The sequence below is a fragment of the Scomber japonicus genome, chromosome 6, assembly GCF_027409825.1.
Source record: "Scomber japonicus isolate fScoJap1 chromosome 6, fScoJap1.pri, whole genome shotgun sequence".
Classification (NCBI taxonomy): domain Eukaryota; kingdom Metazoa; phylum Chordata; class Actinopteri; order Scombriformes; family Scombridae; genus Scomber; species Scomber japonicus.
Window position 1 is genome coordinate 16,069,976 of NC_070583.1, and position 16,858 is coordinate 16,086,833.

General features: G+C 38.3%; 1 protein-coding gene across 1 annotated transcript; it reads left to right on the forward strand.

Annotated features, from left to right (window-relative positions):
* The first annotated feature begins 11,604 nt into the window (after positions 1 to 11,604).
* siae (sialic acid acetylesterase) lies at positions 11,605 to 16,802 on the forward strand. The gene is made up of 10 exons (XM_053320947.1): positions 11,605 to 11,741; positions 12,731 to 12,892; positions 13,245 to 13,399; positions 13,919 to 14,057; positions 14,598 to 14,766; positions 14,930 to 15,015; positions 15,097 to 15,230; positions 15,405 to 15,559; positions 16,091 to 16,277; positions 16,386 to 16,802. The coding sequence occupies exons 1-10, from the start codon at positions 11,687 to 11,689 to the stop codon at positions 16,647 to 16,649; spliced, it is 1,506 nt and encodes a 501-aa protein (XP_053176922.1). The 5' UTR covers positions 11,605 to 11,686; the 3' UTR covers positions 16,650 to 16,802.
* Positions 16,803 to 16,858: the final 56 nt, after the last annotated feature.

Sequence of the window (16,858 nt, forward strand, 5' to 3'; positions counted from 1 at the left end):
GCTTTATCACTGACACTGCACGTAAATATTGTATTGTAGAATAGGCAACTATACATTTATTAGTTTTTATTCTGCGCAATGTCTGTAATTCAGAACCCAACTAAATTGGTCCATCCAGAAGAAGACTGAAGCACTGACAGGAGTAATGGAAGCTGTGTGTTCACTGATACCAAGCTGTATTAACAGCAAGAGTGACACTTTCATTAGTGTAACAGGAGGTTGTCCTAAATGGAGTGTCAGGTCAGTATTTTGTCAATGTCACTTTCACAATTGGGTAAAATGTAATATTACTTCTTTTTTTGTAAAACTTTGCTGTTATAATAATAGTGATGAATAGAAAAAAATGTTCAAGCTAACAGTGACCACTGATTGGATCAACCCCTTGTTATGGATGGTATGTGCTGAACTTATATGATGCTTGCGCTCCACCACACATGCTCCGGTGCTGATCTTTTTCAGGGCAGTTAATTAGGTAGTGCTTTTTCTCTGTGTCACTCAAATAGAAGAAAAGAAGAGAAGTGTGTTAATAGTGAACTTTCTTCTTAGCTTTGGAGTATAAAGGTGAATCCGTGCCTTTGATTCATTCATTATGTTTAAACATTTTTTCAGTTTAATTAATTCATTTTCAAAAGGCAGCCTTTTCAATGTGCAGGTGGATGCAGTAAAATACGATGCCATTCCGATCATCATTAGCTGCTCTTTTTGTTTCTGTGGAATTTGGTGCAGTCAGCAGCTATTAGACTCTAAAATTCCCTGATTCAGGTTTTATTCCCCTTGAGGACTGGCATAACAGAAAACAGGAATACAGGTGTGCCATGTATGACAAAATATAATGTTTAACTACACAGTAAAATACACTTTCAAGATGTTTCCATGTTGCCATTTTGCTCCCTAAATTCACACAAGGCTTTTAAATGTTCAACACAAGTAATCCAGACCTCTCAGTAGGTGCACAATTGGTGCACCAAGTACTGATTAAAGCAGGATCAATGATCTGTTACCTTGCTTGTTTTTTATTGTAAAATTCAAATATTGTGCTTAGGCTAGGTAAAAGAACAAATGTTAAAAAGTAAATGTCACCTGTGAGTAGTGCATCACTCTGCCATTAGCTGTCACTAAGTTGAAATGAGAAATCAATCATGTTGCCTAAACCTAAAGGAATCTTAACTGAATTAAAATAACATGTTTCTCTGTTATTTCTTTTCAATATTCACTGCATACATACATTAAGATATTGGCTCTGCTCACCATGTTTTACTGTGCCTTTTAGAGCTGTTTTTTTAAGCTGCTCTGTAGGTCTAAATACACTAATCAACTCATTCCCACAATCTGCACGTTCCATCAGCAGAGTAGATAATTAGCTCACATGTAAATAGCTGTGGTGGCCAGCCATCCATAAGTCTAGTTTCTTTTATAACTTTGTGTCCACGCTGATAGTTTCACTTAAAATAACACAAAAAAGAAAAAAAAGACAGAGCTGATTGAAGACAGAAATACCATGTATGTGAGTGGTTGGATTTCTTTTCACTGGATATGCAGTTCAAAGTCAATTTCTTCGATAAAGCTTTTAGCATTCCTCTCTTTCTCTGCATCATATTCCCATCTCATCTCACAAGAAGTGGGCATGCAGTAAAAATGTGTACATGCAGGGAGTGAATCGTTCACTTTGTAAATGAAAGGGGACAGGCTTTCACTACGCTGCCTTAAAAATGTGCATCTCCCCATGTTGTATAGTATTAAATTTGAAAGACTTAAGGAAGCATTTTCAGATGGTTTTTTGCACGTTTTCATACTAATAGCATGATTTGGCCAGATTTAAATGATAAATTAACTGCATGTTCACAGACTGTAATAATGTTGACAGAGTGTGTTTTCTCTTTCTGCTGCAATGTTAACACCTCACTCATGTTTGATTGTACATGAAGGAAATTACACAAAAAATTGCACAGAGGGCAAGAGTATATATGACCTTGACTCTTAACAGCAGAGTTTAGGTCCAATGTAAAATTGGAAATACTCAGCTAATTTCATCTAGTGTTTGACCTTAGCCATTCTGAGACTGTATTGCCTTTAACTCATCAATGGTTTGAGTTGTAAGCAATTATTACTGCTGATCGCAGTTCTTAGCTGGATAACAACAGAGTGTTGGGAATTGTGGCATTATTTTATTTTAAATTTGCAAACTGTTCACCTGACAGATCAATAAGCCCACCCAGATACACAGTTCCTGCTGATAAGCTGCTCCAACTTCCCCACTTCACCAGTGCCACACTGAGGAATGAAAATTAGAGAAATTAGCTTTGTAATTGTCATTCTGCTATGAGACAGATGTGAATTCATGATGCTTGCAGGTGCGCTGAATATGATTTTGCCATCCTTAATATTCATGAAAACACAGAGAAAGGTTTCTGTCAAGATGGTAGCTATAATTTTTCAATAGAAATCTAGTTAATTACAAGGCAATGCCTTAAATTAGGACATGTAATGACTCCATTATTTGATAGTGTGTCACGCTATCATAAGTGGTGAGTGTGACAATTTTATACAGGTTTTAATCCTGGTAATGGTTGTACAGTATGTGGTGCAAGCTGCTCAATGTCATAAACAATGCTATACATGAATAAACTGAAAATACATACACAGGTGTGTCTGTGTTATGAGTAGTAGGAGGAGAATGGGTGTCTAATAGAACTCCTCCATATACAGTAGATGACAATATACCATGAAAAATAAATATTCGGATCCCTGTGGAATTCATTAGGCTGTCTCACTTTACTGTTTTTTTCAAATAAATCTATTCATAAGAGAAAACTATCAGAAAGAAAATAAAGGGAAGAAAGGTAATGTGTTTATTGTATAGTGCACCAATATCTCAGCCCCTGCTGCTATATCCAACAATCACATTAAAGTGATTTCACACTGTTAGGCCTGGGAGCTTATCCAAGCCATTATAAGAAGGATGTAGCATTTACATGCACCAACTCTTAGATAAAGTACTTGAGCATCAAACAATATTCACATGTTTTGTCCATAAAATGGAAAAAAAATCCATCTGCATTGGTCTGATGTGGCTTATCTTTGAAACCTGGTTGTTATAATCCAGATGACTGAAGTTGTCCTTTCTGAAAGGCTTAAGATAAACTAAAAGGCAAACACATCAGTTCCCTCACTGTAGCACACTTCCTCCTCCTGAAGTCATCATCACACCCTGTCAAAATGTAAAGGGCTGAGCCTATTTTACTGTTGTGAGAGTGCCACCTGCTGATCCAGCGTCCATCTCACATCTCTGCTATAATTGCCCTTATGTTCAAAAAGAAAAATAGCCAACCTTTCATCGGTAAACAGCAGCTTCAGCTATTCAGCTAATATGCTAATGCTGCAGGACTGCTCACTGTTTATTTTAATCCTCCTTAATTATCGAGGTAGAGGCAACGTGTGATATGAGCAGTTAAAGATAGTGAATGCACCAATTGTATAATTGCCTGTGTCTTTGATGCAGCCTGTTAATGATGTAGATGCTGAGGCGCTGTACTTATTTTAAACAGGAAAGACATACAGGAGACATGAATGTAGGGCTAGCAGCAGCCATGATTAAACTCAGAAGAGCGTACCTGCAAGACGGAGCACACATACACACTTTAAATGTTGCTTTTCAAGGATTGATTTTACCTTTGGTACTGGAAACAGAGATGCACCTTTTTTGTTTCATTTTATAGTAGTTGATATATAGAACAGATAGAGTATAGATACAGAACATACTGTATTTCACACAATTGTAAGGCAAATGGTGAAACAAATCATAATAAACAAAACATTGTAAAGGTCTATATCCTCTACAGCAACAAACACACATACACACACTTTCATGTGCATTTTTATGTCATCATCACATCATGCAGACTGCAGAGCTTATAACAGAAGGCATTTAAGATAAAACAATGACTTAAATGTTAGTGTGGAGCTAATTGTCCACCAGTATGATTGAATAATTGTAGTTGTGTGGACTGTCTGTCCCTGTGCATGCTATTGTTTAATCCTGCTGCTAATATAAAGGAGCTAGTCTTTTGTTTTCCCAGTGAGAGGTGTGCTGGTTGCTTGGCAACACACCATGCCTAGAAAGTTAATAAACACATCTAACTAATAATAGTAATATTATTAATAATAATGGTAATAATCAGAGACTATCATTGAAACTATCCCACAAAATGATGGATTTTTACCAAGACTTATCAGAGAGGCCAACTCAGTCAGCTGCTAGTTTTTAAAAGAACTGCTTTAAACACATTTGCACAAGCTGGCATTTTATCAGTCCCCTTCCTCGCTGTAACTCAGGGTCTGCTTTAATGGCCTTTTATTGTTATGTATTTATTCTTTTTTTTTGTTTGTTAGTTTGATTGGTTGGTGGGTTGGTTGGTTGGTTGGTTGGTTTGTTTTTTTTGGGTGGGGGGTTGTTGTTGTTGTTGTTGTTGTTGTGGTTGTTTTATCCATCTCTTATAACTTTCTTCTTCTGTTTTTATTTTACTTTGTCTTGGTGTTCTGACTTAGTCATTTGCATTTAAAACACTTTGAGCAGCAATCTTTGTATGAAATGTGCTATACAAACTCCATTATTATTATTAATACACTTTGTCATACTTTTTTTCAATCAAACTGAGTGTTTTCCCTGCCTATCACCATATTTTTTATGCATCGTAAAATGTGCTGCTTCATACAGTATTTGGAAAAATATGTTGGGGGAATATGTCATTTTGAAATATGAGTGCAAGGATTATATTAGCCTCTCTGCTAATACATATTTCCAAATCTCTCCTCTATGATTTTCATAAGGAATATAGTCATCAACAAAGTGTCATTATATCTCATTAAAATTATTTTCATTTACTAAATCTATATTAAAGAAGTAATGCAGCTTATTTGACATTGGCATTTAAATGTATGGTAATGATAAACAGTACAGCTTTCACAGCTGTATATAAGAATTACAAGTATGGTATATTGATATGCTAAATGGTAAATGAACTGCATTTATGAAGCGCCTTTGTAGTCTTATCAACCACTCAAAGCGCTTTACACTACATGCCAGCATTCACCCACTCATACACACATTCATACACTGAAGGCAGAGGTTGCCATACAAGGTGCCAACCTGCTCATCAGTTGCAATACAGTGCTCCCTATCCTATCACAGTGTTCCAATGCTCACCCATTTACACTCACACACAGATGGTACTGTCATCAATTTGGGGATCAGTATCTTGCCCGAGGACACTTTGACATGCAGATTGGAGGAGCTGGGGATCGAACCACCGACCCTCTGATTAGTGGACGACCCACTCTACCTCGTGAGCCACAGCTGCTATTTATGCTATTTGCTTGAAAGCAAAAATCGAAATATTTAATGAGCCACATTCTCCCATTTATTAAACTGACACTCTGCCATGAATGTTCCTCCTTCAGTTCTGATCTAATGGCTTACTACTGAAATAGAGAAGGTCATTAATAATGTTATAGCATTTGCATTTTGCTTTGCTGTCATTTTCATATTGTCCCTCTGGTTATTCATTCTGTTTATGATCAAACAAGGAGTGCACTTGTGTATTTGTATTCCTGTTTGCAATATGATTAGAAATCATGACCAGAGGGTGAAGAGCCCTCCACTGCTGCATTGTTTAGGTTTGTTTACAGTATATGCCATTACAGTAGCCCACCCATATCAATTTTCTCCATCAACCCCCAGCTGTTTCTGACCGACATGTATTGAATGCAGCACAGCGACTTCAGTAATTGACACTCATTTAAAACTGTGTGTTGAATACCTGATGCCATAAATAGTGTCAAACATACCTGAACACTTGGACCATAATCAGACCTATTACCTCCAGCAACGGCAGCATTATTAAGTAATGCTACAACACTTAAGCGTTTCATCAAGCTACGAACCAATTTAGATCTGTGTAGGAGGCTAGAGAGAGCTGGAGCGCTTTGTGGGGCTGGATGTGATTAGAAATTTAGTTTTGTTACTGTTCTGCATTATAAGCGGCAGCTCAAAAGTCAGTCATTAACTTCAGGAAGATGTGCACTTGTCATTTGGGTTTCTGGATACAGTGCAGTGCAATGCTTTAAGTTTAATTGTTGATCAATACGTCGACATATACACACATACAGTAATGTTATAACAAAAAAAATTACAATAGAGGTTAATATTAATACGGCGGACACTAGAATTCATGTAATTTCACCATTGACATAGGTGGAAATGTTAGATTAAAGGAATAGTCTGACACTGGGGGCTCTGTGCATGCATTTTTGCTTTCTTGCTGAGAGAGACAGAAGATTGATATCATATAGAGTGGTATACGCTCATCTGACTCTCAGCAAGAAAGAAAATAGCTGATTTCTCAAATAACATGTTTACATATTGAACATGAAGATGTTTTTGTGGTAAACAGTTTTTCATATTTTAAGAAAAATGTTGCATTTTTCTTCCATAGAAAGTGTTAAAGGTGAATTTACAGTAACCCAAACAGCTATTTTTCAGCAGGTGGTTTTGGCACAAATGAGGCAAGTCAATCTCATGTGCAAAGTGATTAAAGTGGCAGTGAGTGTGAAAGTATTAAAAGCATAATGCAATGTAGGCTATGGAGATTATGCTCAGGCTCCTCTCATGCACCTAATAGTTGCTGAGTGACTTAAGGGAGGCACTAATTTGAGGGATTTATCACATGATGGATGGGAATTGATGTATTAAGAGACCTATGAGAGCCCTAGACAGCAGTCATAAATCTTGGTTCATGCATGATACTACAAACATATCTGCATCTCTCATTTTCACCACATGAAATTAGCTGTAAAATGTGATGGAACAGACCGGAGCCCATTCCACGGATCACTAGAGAAGGGATAGCCATTTTCAACCCAATTTCTGCAATCTAATTTGAGCACTGGCTGATACTCTGAAGCACAGTGATAATATTGAAGCATTACTCACATAGAAATGCAGTGTCAGTTTGATGCTGTCTTGATCTGCATGAACAGAAAACATGATAAATAAATATAGATCTGGAGGTGCCAATAATGCAATTCTTTTCTTTTCTTTTTTGTTTTTCATTTCAGAGAGAAACTCAGAGATGTGTGTGTGAATTCTATTGACTTCACCTGTGTTGTGTGTGTGTGTGTGTGTGTGTGTGTGTGTGTGTGTGTGTGTGTGTGTGTGTGTGCAATTAGTTCACTGGTATCATGGGAGAAGAGTGCAGGCTGCTGTAATTGGCAAAACACATGGCAAGATATTGTTCTCTCTCTGTGAGTAAACACAGGTAATTGCCATACAGAGAGTCTTAAATGTCAGTTGACTTCCTGATATGTGATATTACTTAGCAACCATACAGTACTCTACGTGCATGTTAATACACTGAAATCTTTTAGGTTGTTCTGCTTTTCTGTGTAACACGCCACAAAGCTCTAAAAAGACTGCATACTTTATATTTTCCTTGTCATTAAAGCTTTGATAATTCCTGTAAAATTAATGATTTTTTGTATTTATTAGCAGTGCACATAAGGAGCATTTTAACCACTTAACGCACGCTGTTCCGTCTACGGAACGGTACGGATGTTAGGAGGTAGCCACAAGTTCTTCTGACTGTTTTAAACACCAACCCATAAACATATATATTCATGCCGTACATCGTTGGAAAGCTTAGATTGTCCTGATTCATTCAAGACCACTCACCACTTATATGGTTGCTCACAGCCGTAATAGTATTAGCGATTAGCTCGGCTAGCCCCTGAGCTAAGTAAGAAAAGCTATAATGCCTACATACCTTCAAAGTCTTCCCTTTATCCACAACGATCATCTTATGACTCAGCACTTTCTGTACAGCTCGCCAAGTATCCATTCTTGTGAAATATGAAATCCGTTTCCATAAAACCGAAATACTTTCCTCAATATGTCCATGTATTTAGTCCAACACGTAACGTACACGTGACTAGATGTTTACGACCGTGAGCCTCTTCTGCTTCTGACGACACCACACACAAGCCAATCGGTGTTTAGGATTAGGCAGTACATGTCTCCAAAGCCAATGAGGACATGTGACCGACAACAATGACGACATGGCTTTGATTGACAGCTGTTCTAGCCTATGGAAATATTCGGTGAAATGAAGTTGATAACCTTTTAGCCAATAGTCAGAGGTTTCCAACGGTGTATGACACTAAGCTATTAAGTTTGGCTGTCCATAAACAAACTCCAAGCGTAACCGGCGTGCGCCCTGTGCGTAAAAGAGTTATAAGAGCCATATATCATTACGCACACGGCATTTTGGTACACGGTTGGTTCTTCTTCGACTTAACATATGACTTATACCAAAATAAACAGATAGATAGATAGATAGATAGATAGATAGATAGATAGATAGATAGATAGATAGATAGATAGATAGATAGATAGATAGATAGATAGATATGGCCAAACAAAAAAATATGGTTATATGTAACAATAATAATAATAATAATAATAATAATATGGCGTCAGCTTTCATTAGAGACCAAGATTTTGATTGTAGGCAAAGGGGATGTGAAGTTATAGGTGTTTGATTGTGGTTATACAGCTTTGGTAACCAAGTGTCCATTTGGAGTCTCCAAAAAGGACCTGAGGAAAACGCATGGACATACCTGTTGAAAAATAATTCTGAAAAATTCATCTTTTGGTCTTTTGACTCCAATTTGGACTGCATGAAGCCAAGACATGTGGCTGTGGCCTCATTGTGTCTATATCCTCCCTGAATGTCTGTACACATGTCATTGTAAAGGCAAACCTATGGGCGAGTAAACAACCCCATCATTGTAACCTCTGCCACTCTTTGTCAGTAAGTCACAGAATCACACAGACACTTTTTTACAAGAATCCTGAGAGTGTTTCCTTTCCAATGATACCAGACACATCTGAGTCTCAAACTATGCGGGATCTGTGCTGCTCACAACTTGGGCATGTCGTTTAGGCTAACAGCATAAAAAACAGGGGCGTGTGTTAAGTGGTTAAACTGAAAGGTTATATAGTCAGGAAGGTTATACAGTATATACATTTATTATTGTTATGCTGTTAAAGAAACAGAGGGAAATGTGCAAAGTAAGACTTCCCTTTTCCATGATTAGCAAATCTACCAGAATGGCGACACAACACTCAAAACAACACAAAGGCCAAGGAAAGCTGTCAGTCAGAAACTAATTTCATGCTCATAAAAATGCCTGGTGTGGTTGAAAATATGTAAAGCATTCTTGTTGGGAATTTTAAAGCTGTCATTTTCCTTACAATTCCATATTTGCATTGTTTTATAAGAGTGAAATATTATACCAAATGTATCTGGAGAGTAATCAAATCAGAAAACGGAGAAAACTAGTTTACGGAGGCAATTTGTTCCTCTAAGATCAAAACAATCCTTCACATTTACCTCTACTTTTCTAATCCGTGCACCTTTATAAACATTTATTTTCTTCTATAGCTTATTAGAATTTCTACTGAGAGCATCATTGGAAACCAGTTACAGTATGTTACTTACAAAATCCAACTTCTATGGTTATTTTAAATTACTAAAATGTAAAAACTAATGGAATGAAAGGATTATAATCAAGCTGGCCTCAAAAATCATGACCTAAAACTGAGCAATGTGTACCAGTGAATTTGTTGTGCTACATCATAGAGTCTTGGAGGCATATTTCTCCCAAACACTCAATTCAGAAAAATAATTCTGTTTCCTTTTCATCATGTCTGAAGTGGCATATGTTCAAGTGCTTCTATGCTAGAAGTTGTTTCACAGATGCTGTAACAAGGCTGTGGTAGGATTTGCCAGCTGTGTCAATTAGCAGACGGGCTGATGGGTATAAAACTAAAATTACAAAGGAAATTCACAGAAACTTAAGAAAGTGTTCATGATACAAGTTTCACGGATGTCCTTTGTGTGAGGACTAACAAGCTTTGGGTCCACATTAACATAAATTTCATGTAGCCCTCTGAATGTACCAGTTATCACCTTCCTGTGCATTTCTTTATAGTTTTCTCATCACGTTATGCTCCAACCACCAGCTTTCCCACTCTGCTTTCCATATCCATCGCTTATCTCTGTGTAAGTGTTGAAGTTTTGTGTTAAATAGTGTGCCAACAGAATATGGCGTGTTCATTTGTCTCTACTACAGGCCAATACGTAAAATGCTTAGGTAAATAAACACATGGCTAGTAAACCGTTGGATAATTAATGTTACACCTGCTTTCATTTTTCATTCTGTTGTTACAGTCTATAGATGTTAATTACTTTGGCCTTCATGAGGATTTACCTCACAGTAGTATCCAGCTTTAGATTTCTGAGGGGAAAATTTGAAAAACTTTGTCATGTAGTTTTTAAAGTATCACAAGCACTTGCTGTAGTTGTTCATTAGGATACATCATTCATATGCTGTGCAGATTGTAAAGACGTTTTATGACAAATTTCTGTTTTTTGATTTTGGGCTATATCAATAAAATTGACTGGATGTGATTATTTTGTTTTGCTTTACCTTCCCACCCCCCCCAAGACTCACTACACAGCTATCACAATAATGCTGGCTGTGAAATGATCTGGTTCCTATATTTGGTCTGTCCAAAATAATAATTCATAATTAATTCAAAACATTTGAGTGCATTTAAACACCACCATTTGTCTATGTTTGAGGAATCACTCAGAATCACAGAAAATGAGTTGCCACAAGAGCCAATCTGGTGCAGGACAGACCTGAAACATCACATCACACTGTTATACACTTTGTTAGCTAAATTAGAGTTGAGCTGGGTATTTCATTTATATAAGCCATCTTGTCTCACCATCTTTTCTGCTCACTTTGTGGTTTCAAGTGAAATTTCCCAACAATTATGGGATGAAGAGTCCTGATGTGTTCTGTCACTGCTGCTGAAAGAAAGAGTTTGCACACAATTGCTGTTTTGTGTCAGTCAGCTTGTTGTAGAGGTGTTCTGCCCCCTTGTGGTAAAAGGGTATACAAATCATCCACAGCAAATATTACCTTGAGACCTCAAACAAAAGCCATCAAATTCACATACACCACAAGAGTAGTTCTCCAAGTGGGGTCCAGGGACCCTTGAGAAGGGTTCAAGGGGTGCCCAGCAAAAAGAGGAATAACTTATTTTCAGTATAAGTCCATCCATATCTAACACAATGACAGAACGTATGACTATTTAGGTCATTGAGGAATAAAGATATGTAGAATATGTAGCGTATGTGTTGTGTTGTGTCTTTATATTGTGTTCATCATGTAAAGAGATTGTTCTGGGGGGGAGGGGGGACATATATAGCGTAATTGTTAGTCTAACACAGGTAAGGCTAATATTTTATGTTGTGTGTGTATTTGATGACTGTCAGGAGGCAACGTTTTTAGTGAAGAGTGTGCTTGATGTTGACGTACAAGTTTGTGAAGATGAGTGTGCAGTTATGTTTAGAGTTTAGGGGGAAAGGGAGCAAAGGAGTGTGTCTGGAGAAAAACTGCAGACCTACTGCGCATGCGCACCAGGATAGCGTCACCGGAGTGTTTAACAATGAACTTCCCGAGTCTTCCTCCAGCTGACTGAGCTGAGCAAACCAGTTCAGAGATCTCATGACTGCGGCGTAGAGAAGTGCTCACTTTTGTTTTTGGTTGTGTGCTCATCATGGCGGTAACACTGTGCGCTGTTTTTCTAATGATTGCTTCAAGTCAGGCATACGGTGAGTAACGATACAGTATGTTAACGTAACGTGTGTCCGCTGTCACCTGCACTGTGCTCTACCTGGACGTCTGTTTGTAACATACTGCAGCTCTGGGGACTGAACTGTTTTTATCTCCTCCCGACATTTTTTGCACACATATTTTGATTAAGTCATTTCTTCAATAATAGTGGCGGGATGAATATGCCTTATTATGTATAGCTGCAATCAGGGTGAAAACACTTGGAATACCCACTTTATAGATATAGTTTGCACTGGTGATTGAAACATTTACCAGTAACATGGATATTTTTACCAGTATTTGGCTGGTGCTAATTTTGTGCCTTGCCTGTTTATAAATAAATAAAAAGTGCTGGGTTCAGCTTTTCAAGTGTGGGAATTAAACTTTTATGAGTAAACGTGATACTTTTAAGTGTCACTTGTGGCAATAAAACTTAATCTTTGGATTTTGGACAGCTGAGCAGAAGTAAACAAGTTATTTGAATACACCATCTTGGGTTTAAATAATTTAGAGTAGGCATTGATTTTTCACTATTTTCTGACATTGTTTAGACAAAAGGAGTAGCCTAATCAAGGAAATAATTGGCAGAATAATCGGTAATCACAATTATTCATTTAAGTCCAATGTAAAACTTTAAGTTGACATAAAGATAAAACATAGGGCCAGGCATAAACCAGACAAAACAAGGCATACATATCAAAAAGTGCATCAATACAGAAGAAATACATACATCAGATTTTTTTAATATTAATTGAAAGAGGAAAATAAACACCTAGTTTTACTTGTGTTTAAAATGGAAGAGGTCCTAATGCAATTGATGTGGTGCGTCAATTCAAATTTAAATACAATCAACTGATATTTGCCAAGAATAAAAATTTCATTGTGAAAGTTGTGATAAACCAATAATCATTGATAATAATTCATCTTTTAGGGCTGAGAACTGTTGTCTAGCAGCAGAGGACATAAATAAACTTGTCTGTGTGTATAGATGGGAACCTGTCCTTTGCTTCCTACTATGGAGACCACATGGTGCTGAAGATGGCTCCAGAGAAAGCTGTGCTGTGGGGCTATGGCCCTGAGGGTGAACAGGTCACCGTCATCTTGTCAGGACCAGTAAAGCAGGAAACCTCACCGGTCACTGTGACAAAAGGTAAAGATACCCAGTTGTTGTAAGGTGGGAAGCTCACAATGACATCTGCATGGTACTGCAATGAAAAAGAAGTGAAACTTAATGATCTTTACAGCAGCAGACCATTTTACCCCTACAACAGTGACATTCAGGAAGTGGCTAAACTGAACTGAAAACTGTGGTTCTCAGATATTGTCTTATCAGCTATTCTCTATTAACTGCATCAACAGTTCTTAATCTCACCACTGCCTTTGCATCCCCCTTTTTCCTGTCAGCACATGTCTACAGTATATTCATTTGGTTACTTAATGTTGTTGACAGTCTGCGCATTGATTACTGCTGTTGTCATGAATAATGTCCATAACACACACAGGCATCTGGCGAGTCACCCTTGACCCTGTTGAAGCTGGTGGTCCCTACAGTGTGACGGCAGTTGTTCACAACATGACAGCCACTCTGACAGATGTGCTGTTTGGAGACGTGTGGCTGTGTGGAGGACAGAGCAACATGCTTTTTGAAGTCTTTAAGGTAGAGATATGTGAAATATTGACAATATTAACATACATCTCTAGGAGAATTCTTTCCGCAGCGATGAATCATGAACACTTTTTACTAAGGCGCGGCCGATATTTTTCAGGCTGACGCTGATACCAATATTGAGGTGTGGAAAAAGAAATTACAATATCAATATATCGGCCAATGATATGTATATGTAAAATACATATGACAACATATATACCGATACATCTTTGATAGCCTAATATCAGCTGATAGGAAAGGTCCTGTGATTGTGTGATATTTTTCAATAAAAACTGGTATCAGTGCCAGAAAGATGACTGAAGACATCTGTGACATGCACACAGCAACTTTCATCTGGCACTCAAAAAGCAGAAAGCTGTGATGTGGTTGTAATAGTTTGAAAGCTTGCAAAAATACATTGGTGGTAGGAAGTATTATTAGGGGAAACAAAACATATTAGTTTACATTGTTTTATGAACTCTCATTTATTTATTTAGTTGTTGTTGTTTTTTTTTTAATCTCCAATAGCTGCTCAATGCATCGGAGGAGCTGGCCCAGGCAGAAAAGTATCCCCATGTGAGGACTTTTATGGTGGCCTTGAATCGGAGTGACGTTGAGCTGACTGAATTGATTGACGTGGAGCTTCCCTGGTCTGTGCCCACAGCAAGTACGGGAAGGATTCATTTATTTATTATAGGACCACATGCCAATGTGTCCTTGGACAAGACACTTAACCCCAAATTGCTCCCGTTGCTGCACCAACGGTGTGTGAATGAGAATGAATGGTTAGCGTTCCATGAGCAGGTTGGCACCCTGCGTAGTAGCCCCTGCCATCAGTGTATGAATGGGTGAATGAGATGTAATGTAAAAGCGCTTTGAGTGGTCGTAACGAGTAGAAAAGAGCTATATAAGTACAGTCCATTTACCATTTATTCATAGAACTGTTTCAAGTCTTTGTTGCAGCTGAAGGTTTTGTGTTGGCGTACTGCAGCTGAGTCAGTTATAAGTAGTGTGATAGAACATGCATATGTATATTTGTTCATATGTAATTTTCCTACAGTATAGTATAACAAGTATAGTGGAATTTAGTTTGGTAAATTCATATATGATAATCATTTTTAAACGTCAAGCATGGTGCTCTATCTATTCATGTGTTGTATGACCTGCTTGCGTTCTGCTGATTGGTTAGTTTGCCTTGTGTTTCCAGAAAATCTGCATGGGTTCTCTGCAGTGTGTTGGCTCTTTGGCCGTTACATGTATAAGCACCTGAAGTACCCAATAGGAATGGTGGAGTCCTGTTGGGGAGGCACGCCGATCGAAGCGTGGTCATCTTCCCGAGCACTGCAGCACTGTGGACTAATGCCGATAGGAGCCAAGTAAGGGTGTAGAGGAGACAGAGCAGTGACATGCATGGTGATACATAGAAAGCTTATTTAATTTTACAGCATTCAGACAAGTGATGTGACTCTTCTTATACGCTCAATAGTTTGGTGCACTAACTGCACTGTTTCTACTTTTCTGCATGTTACAACCACTCAGCCACTATGAGAACAACTCGGTCATGTGGAATTCAATGATCCACCCGTTACTTAACATGACCATCAAAGGAGCCCTCTGGTACCAAGGTACAGTATTTGCACAGGTATCAGATGTTCACTGTAGCCGAATACACTACATGCTTCTATGAGACTTGTCCGCACTTTCAGGTGAGGCGAATGTAGAGTATCATCAAGACAAGTACAACTGTTCGTTCCCTGCTATGATTGATGACTGGAGGATGGCGTTTCACCTGGGCTCAGGGGGGCAGACTGCAATCGACTTCCCCTTCGGATTTGTCCAGGTACGTTTAGAATCTGTGTTTTATTTTGCAAAGGAGGAACAAGTGCAAATGGGAAGATAAAAACATTAAAAATGAAATATTCAATAAAGTGTAAGTCTTATCTCAAAGTGCTTTCTTTAAAGACACTATGTATACAGAGAGAGGTCTGATCCATTATTTTTCTTTGTAATGCAGCTGTCTACTGATCAGAAAGGCTCCAAAGATGATGGTTATCCCAACGTCCGCTGGCACCAGACAGCCGATATTGGCTTTGTCCCAAACCCCAAAATGAAGAGGACATTCATGGCTGTGGCTCTGGATTTGCCAGATGAAACATCTCCCTGGGGCACGTAAGTATCTTTTTTGTTGTACTTAAAATCCCCACAACACTGAAAAACACTCAAGTCCTGCTCATAACTTTGTTTTGAATCACACTTGGGCCCTGTCAGTAACCTGCTGGCAGCGACCGTGTCAATCAGGCCCCTGTACATACCAGTGCCATGCAAATAAGACTTTGCAATGACTTGTGTCCCCATTTCTTAACATGGAGCTGATCCACAATTCTTAAAATTGTCAGAATTCCAAGTAAAACTCACATTTAATTAACTCTATCAGCACATCCATCAAACACTCTGGATCCAGCTTCCTGTTAGGCCAGGGACAGATTTTAAGATCCTTACAAACATCTAGAAAACTTTTTATGGACTTGCTCCTGTTATAAAACACAATTGCAGTTAGAAAGCTCACACTGACAGACTTAGAAAGTGATGAGCTTTTTTCTTTTCTTTTTTTTACTGTATTGACTTTCAAACTCTACATCTGTTCTCTCCACTAGGCTGATCCATGATGTTAGATTAAATTATATTTGACCTTCTGTGCAGGATCCATCCCCGTCACAAGGAGGATGTAGCCTACAGACTGACGTTGGGAGCAAGGGCAGTGGCTTACAATGAGCCGGACGTACCCTTCCTTGGGCCGTTTCCCAGCAAAATCACGTCATATCAGATGTATGTCAATATTACCTACGACCAGATGGTCTCTGCCACAACATCTAAAGACATTTTTGAGGTAAAGCAGGCAGTCGTATACTAAGTAAACATTTCTGTCCCATATTCTGTATGGTCTGATCATTTCTTAGCCTTTACATTATCCTATGTGGTTTTTTTTTATATCTAGATCTGTTGCTCTGAGATTTTAGCTCCATGTGGGCCTAAATCCCAATGGGTTCCAGCTCCTATCATGCAGTCGGACTCCACTACTGTTATGTTATCTGCCAGTTTGTGTCCGTCGTCTACTGAGGCAGCTGCTCTTCGATATGCATGGAGAGACTGGCCCTGTGACTTCAAAGCCTGTCCAATCTACAGCGCCAGCAGGGTTTTGCCTGCACATCCATTTATTGCCCACCGCACAACAGCTGAAGGACATTTTTGGATAAGGTAACTACTTGTCAGAAACTACCAGAAGGTTCTTGTTACTCTGGTAAGAAACAAATCACTTTTGTGTAATGTGTAACATTCTTTTTTTGTTTTACAAATACCTATAAAAGACTCTATGCTGCTGAAGCTACAGCCAATACTTGCTGGACTGTGTGAAAATAGAAAATGAATATTTTTATTTGAACAAAACTCTGATTTTGATGTTTAAAGTAT

Coding starts and splice junctions, on each gene's coding strand:
- siae (XM_053320947.1), top strand. CDS start 11,687: ATGGCGGTAACACTGTGCGCTGTTTTTCTAATGATTGCTTCAAGTCAG. Junction 11,742..12,730: donor TGCTTCAAGTCAGGCATACG/GTGAGTAACGAT, acceptor CTGTGTGTATAG/ATGGGAACCTGTCCTTTGCT. Junction 15,016..15,096: donor AGGAGCCCTCTGGTACCAAG/GTACAGTATTTG, acceptor CCGCACTTTCAG/GTGAGGCGAATGTAGAGTAT.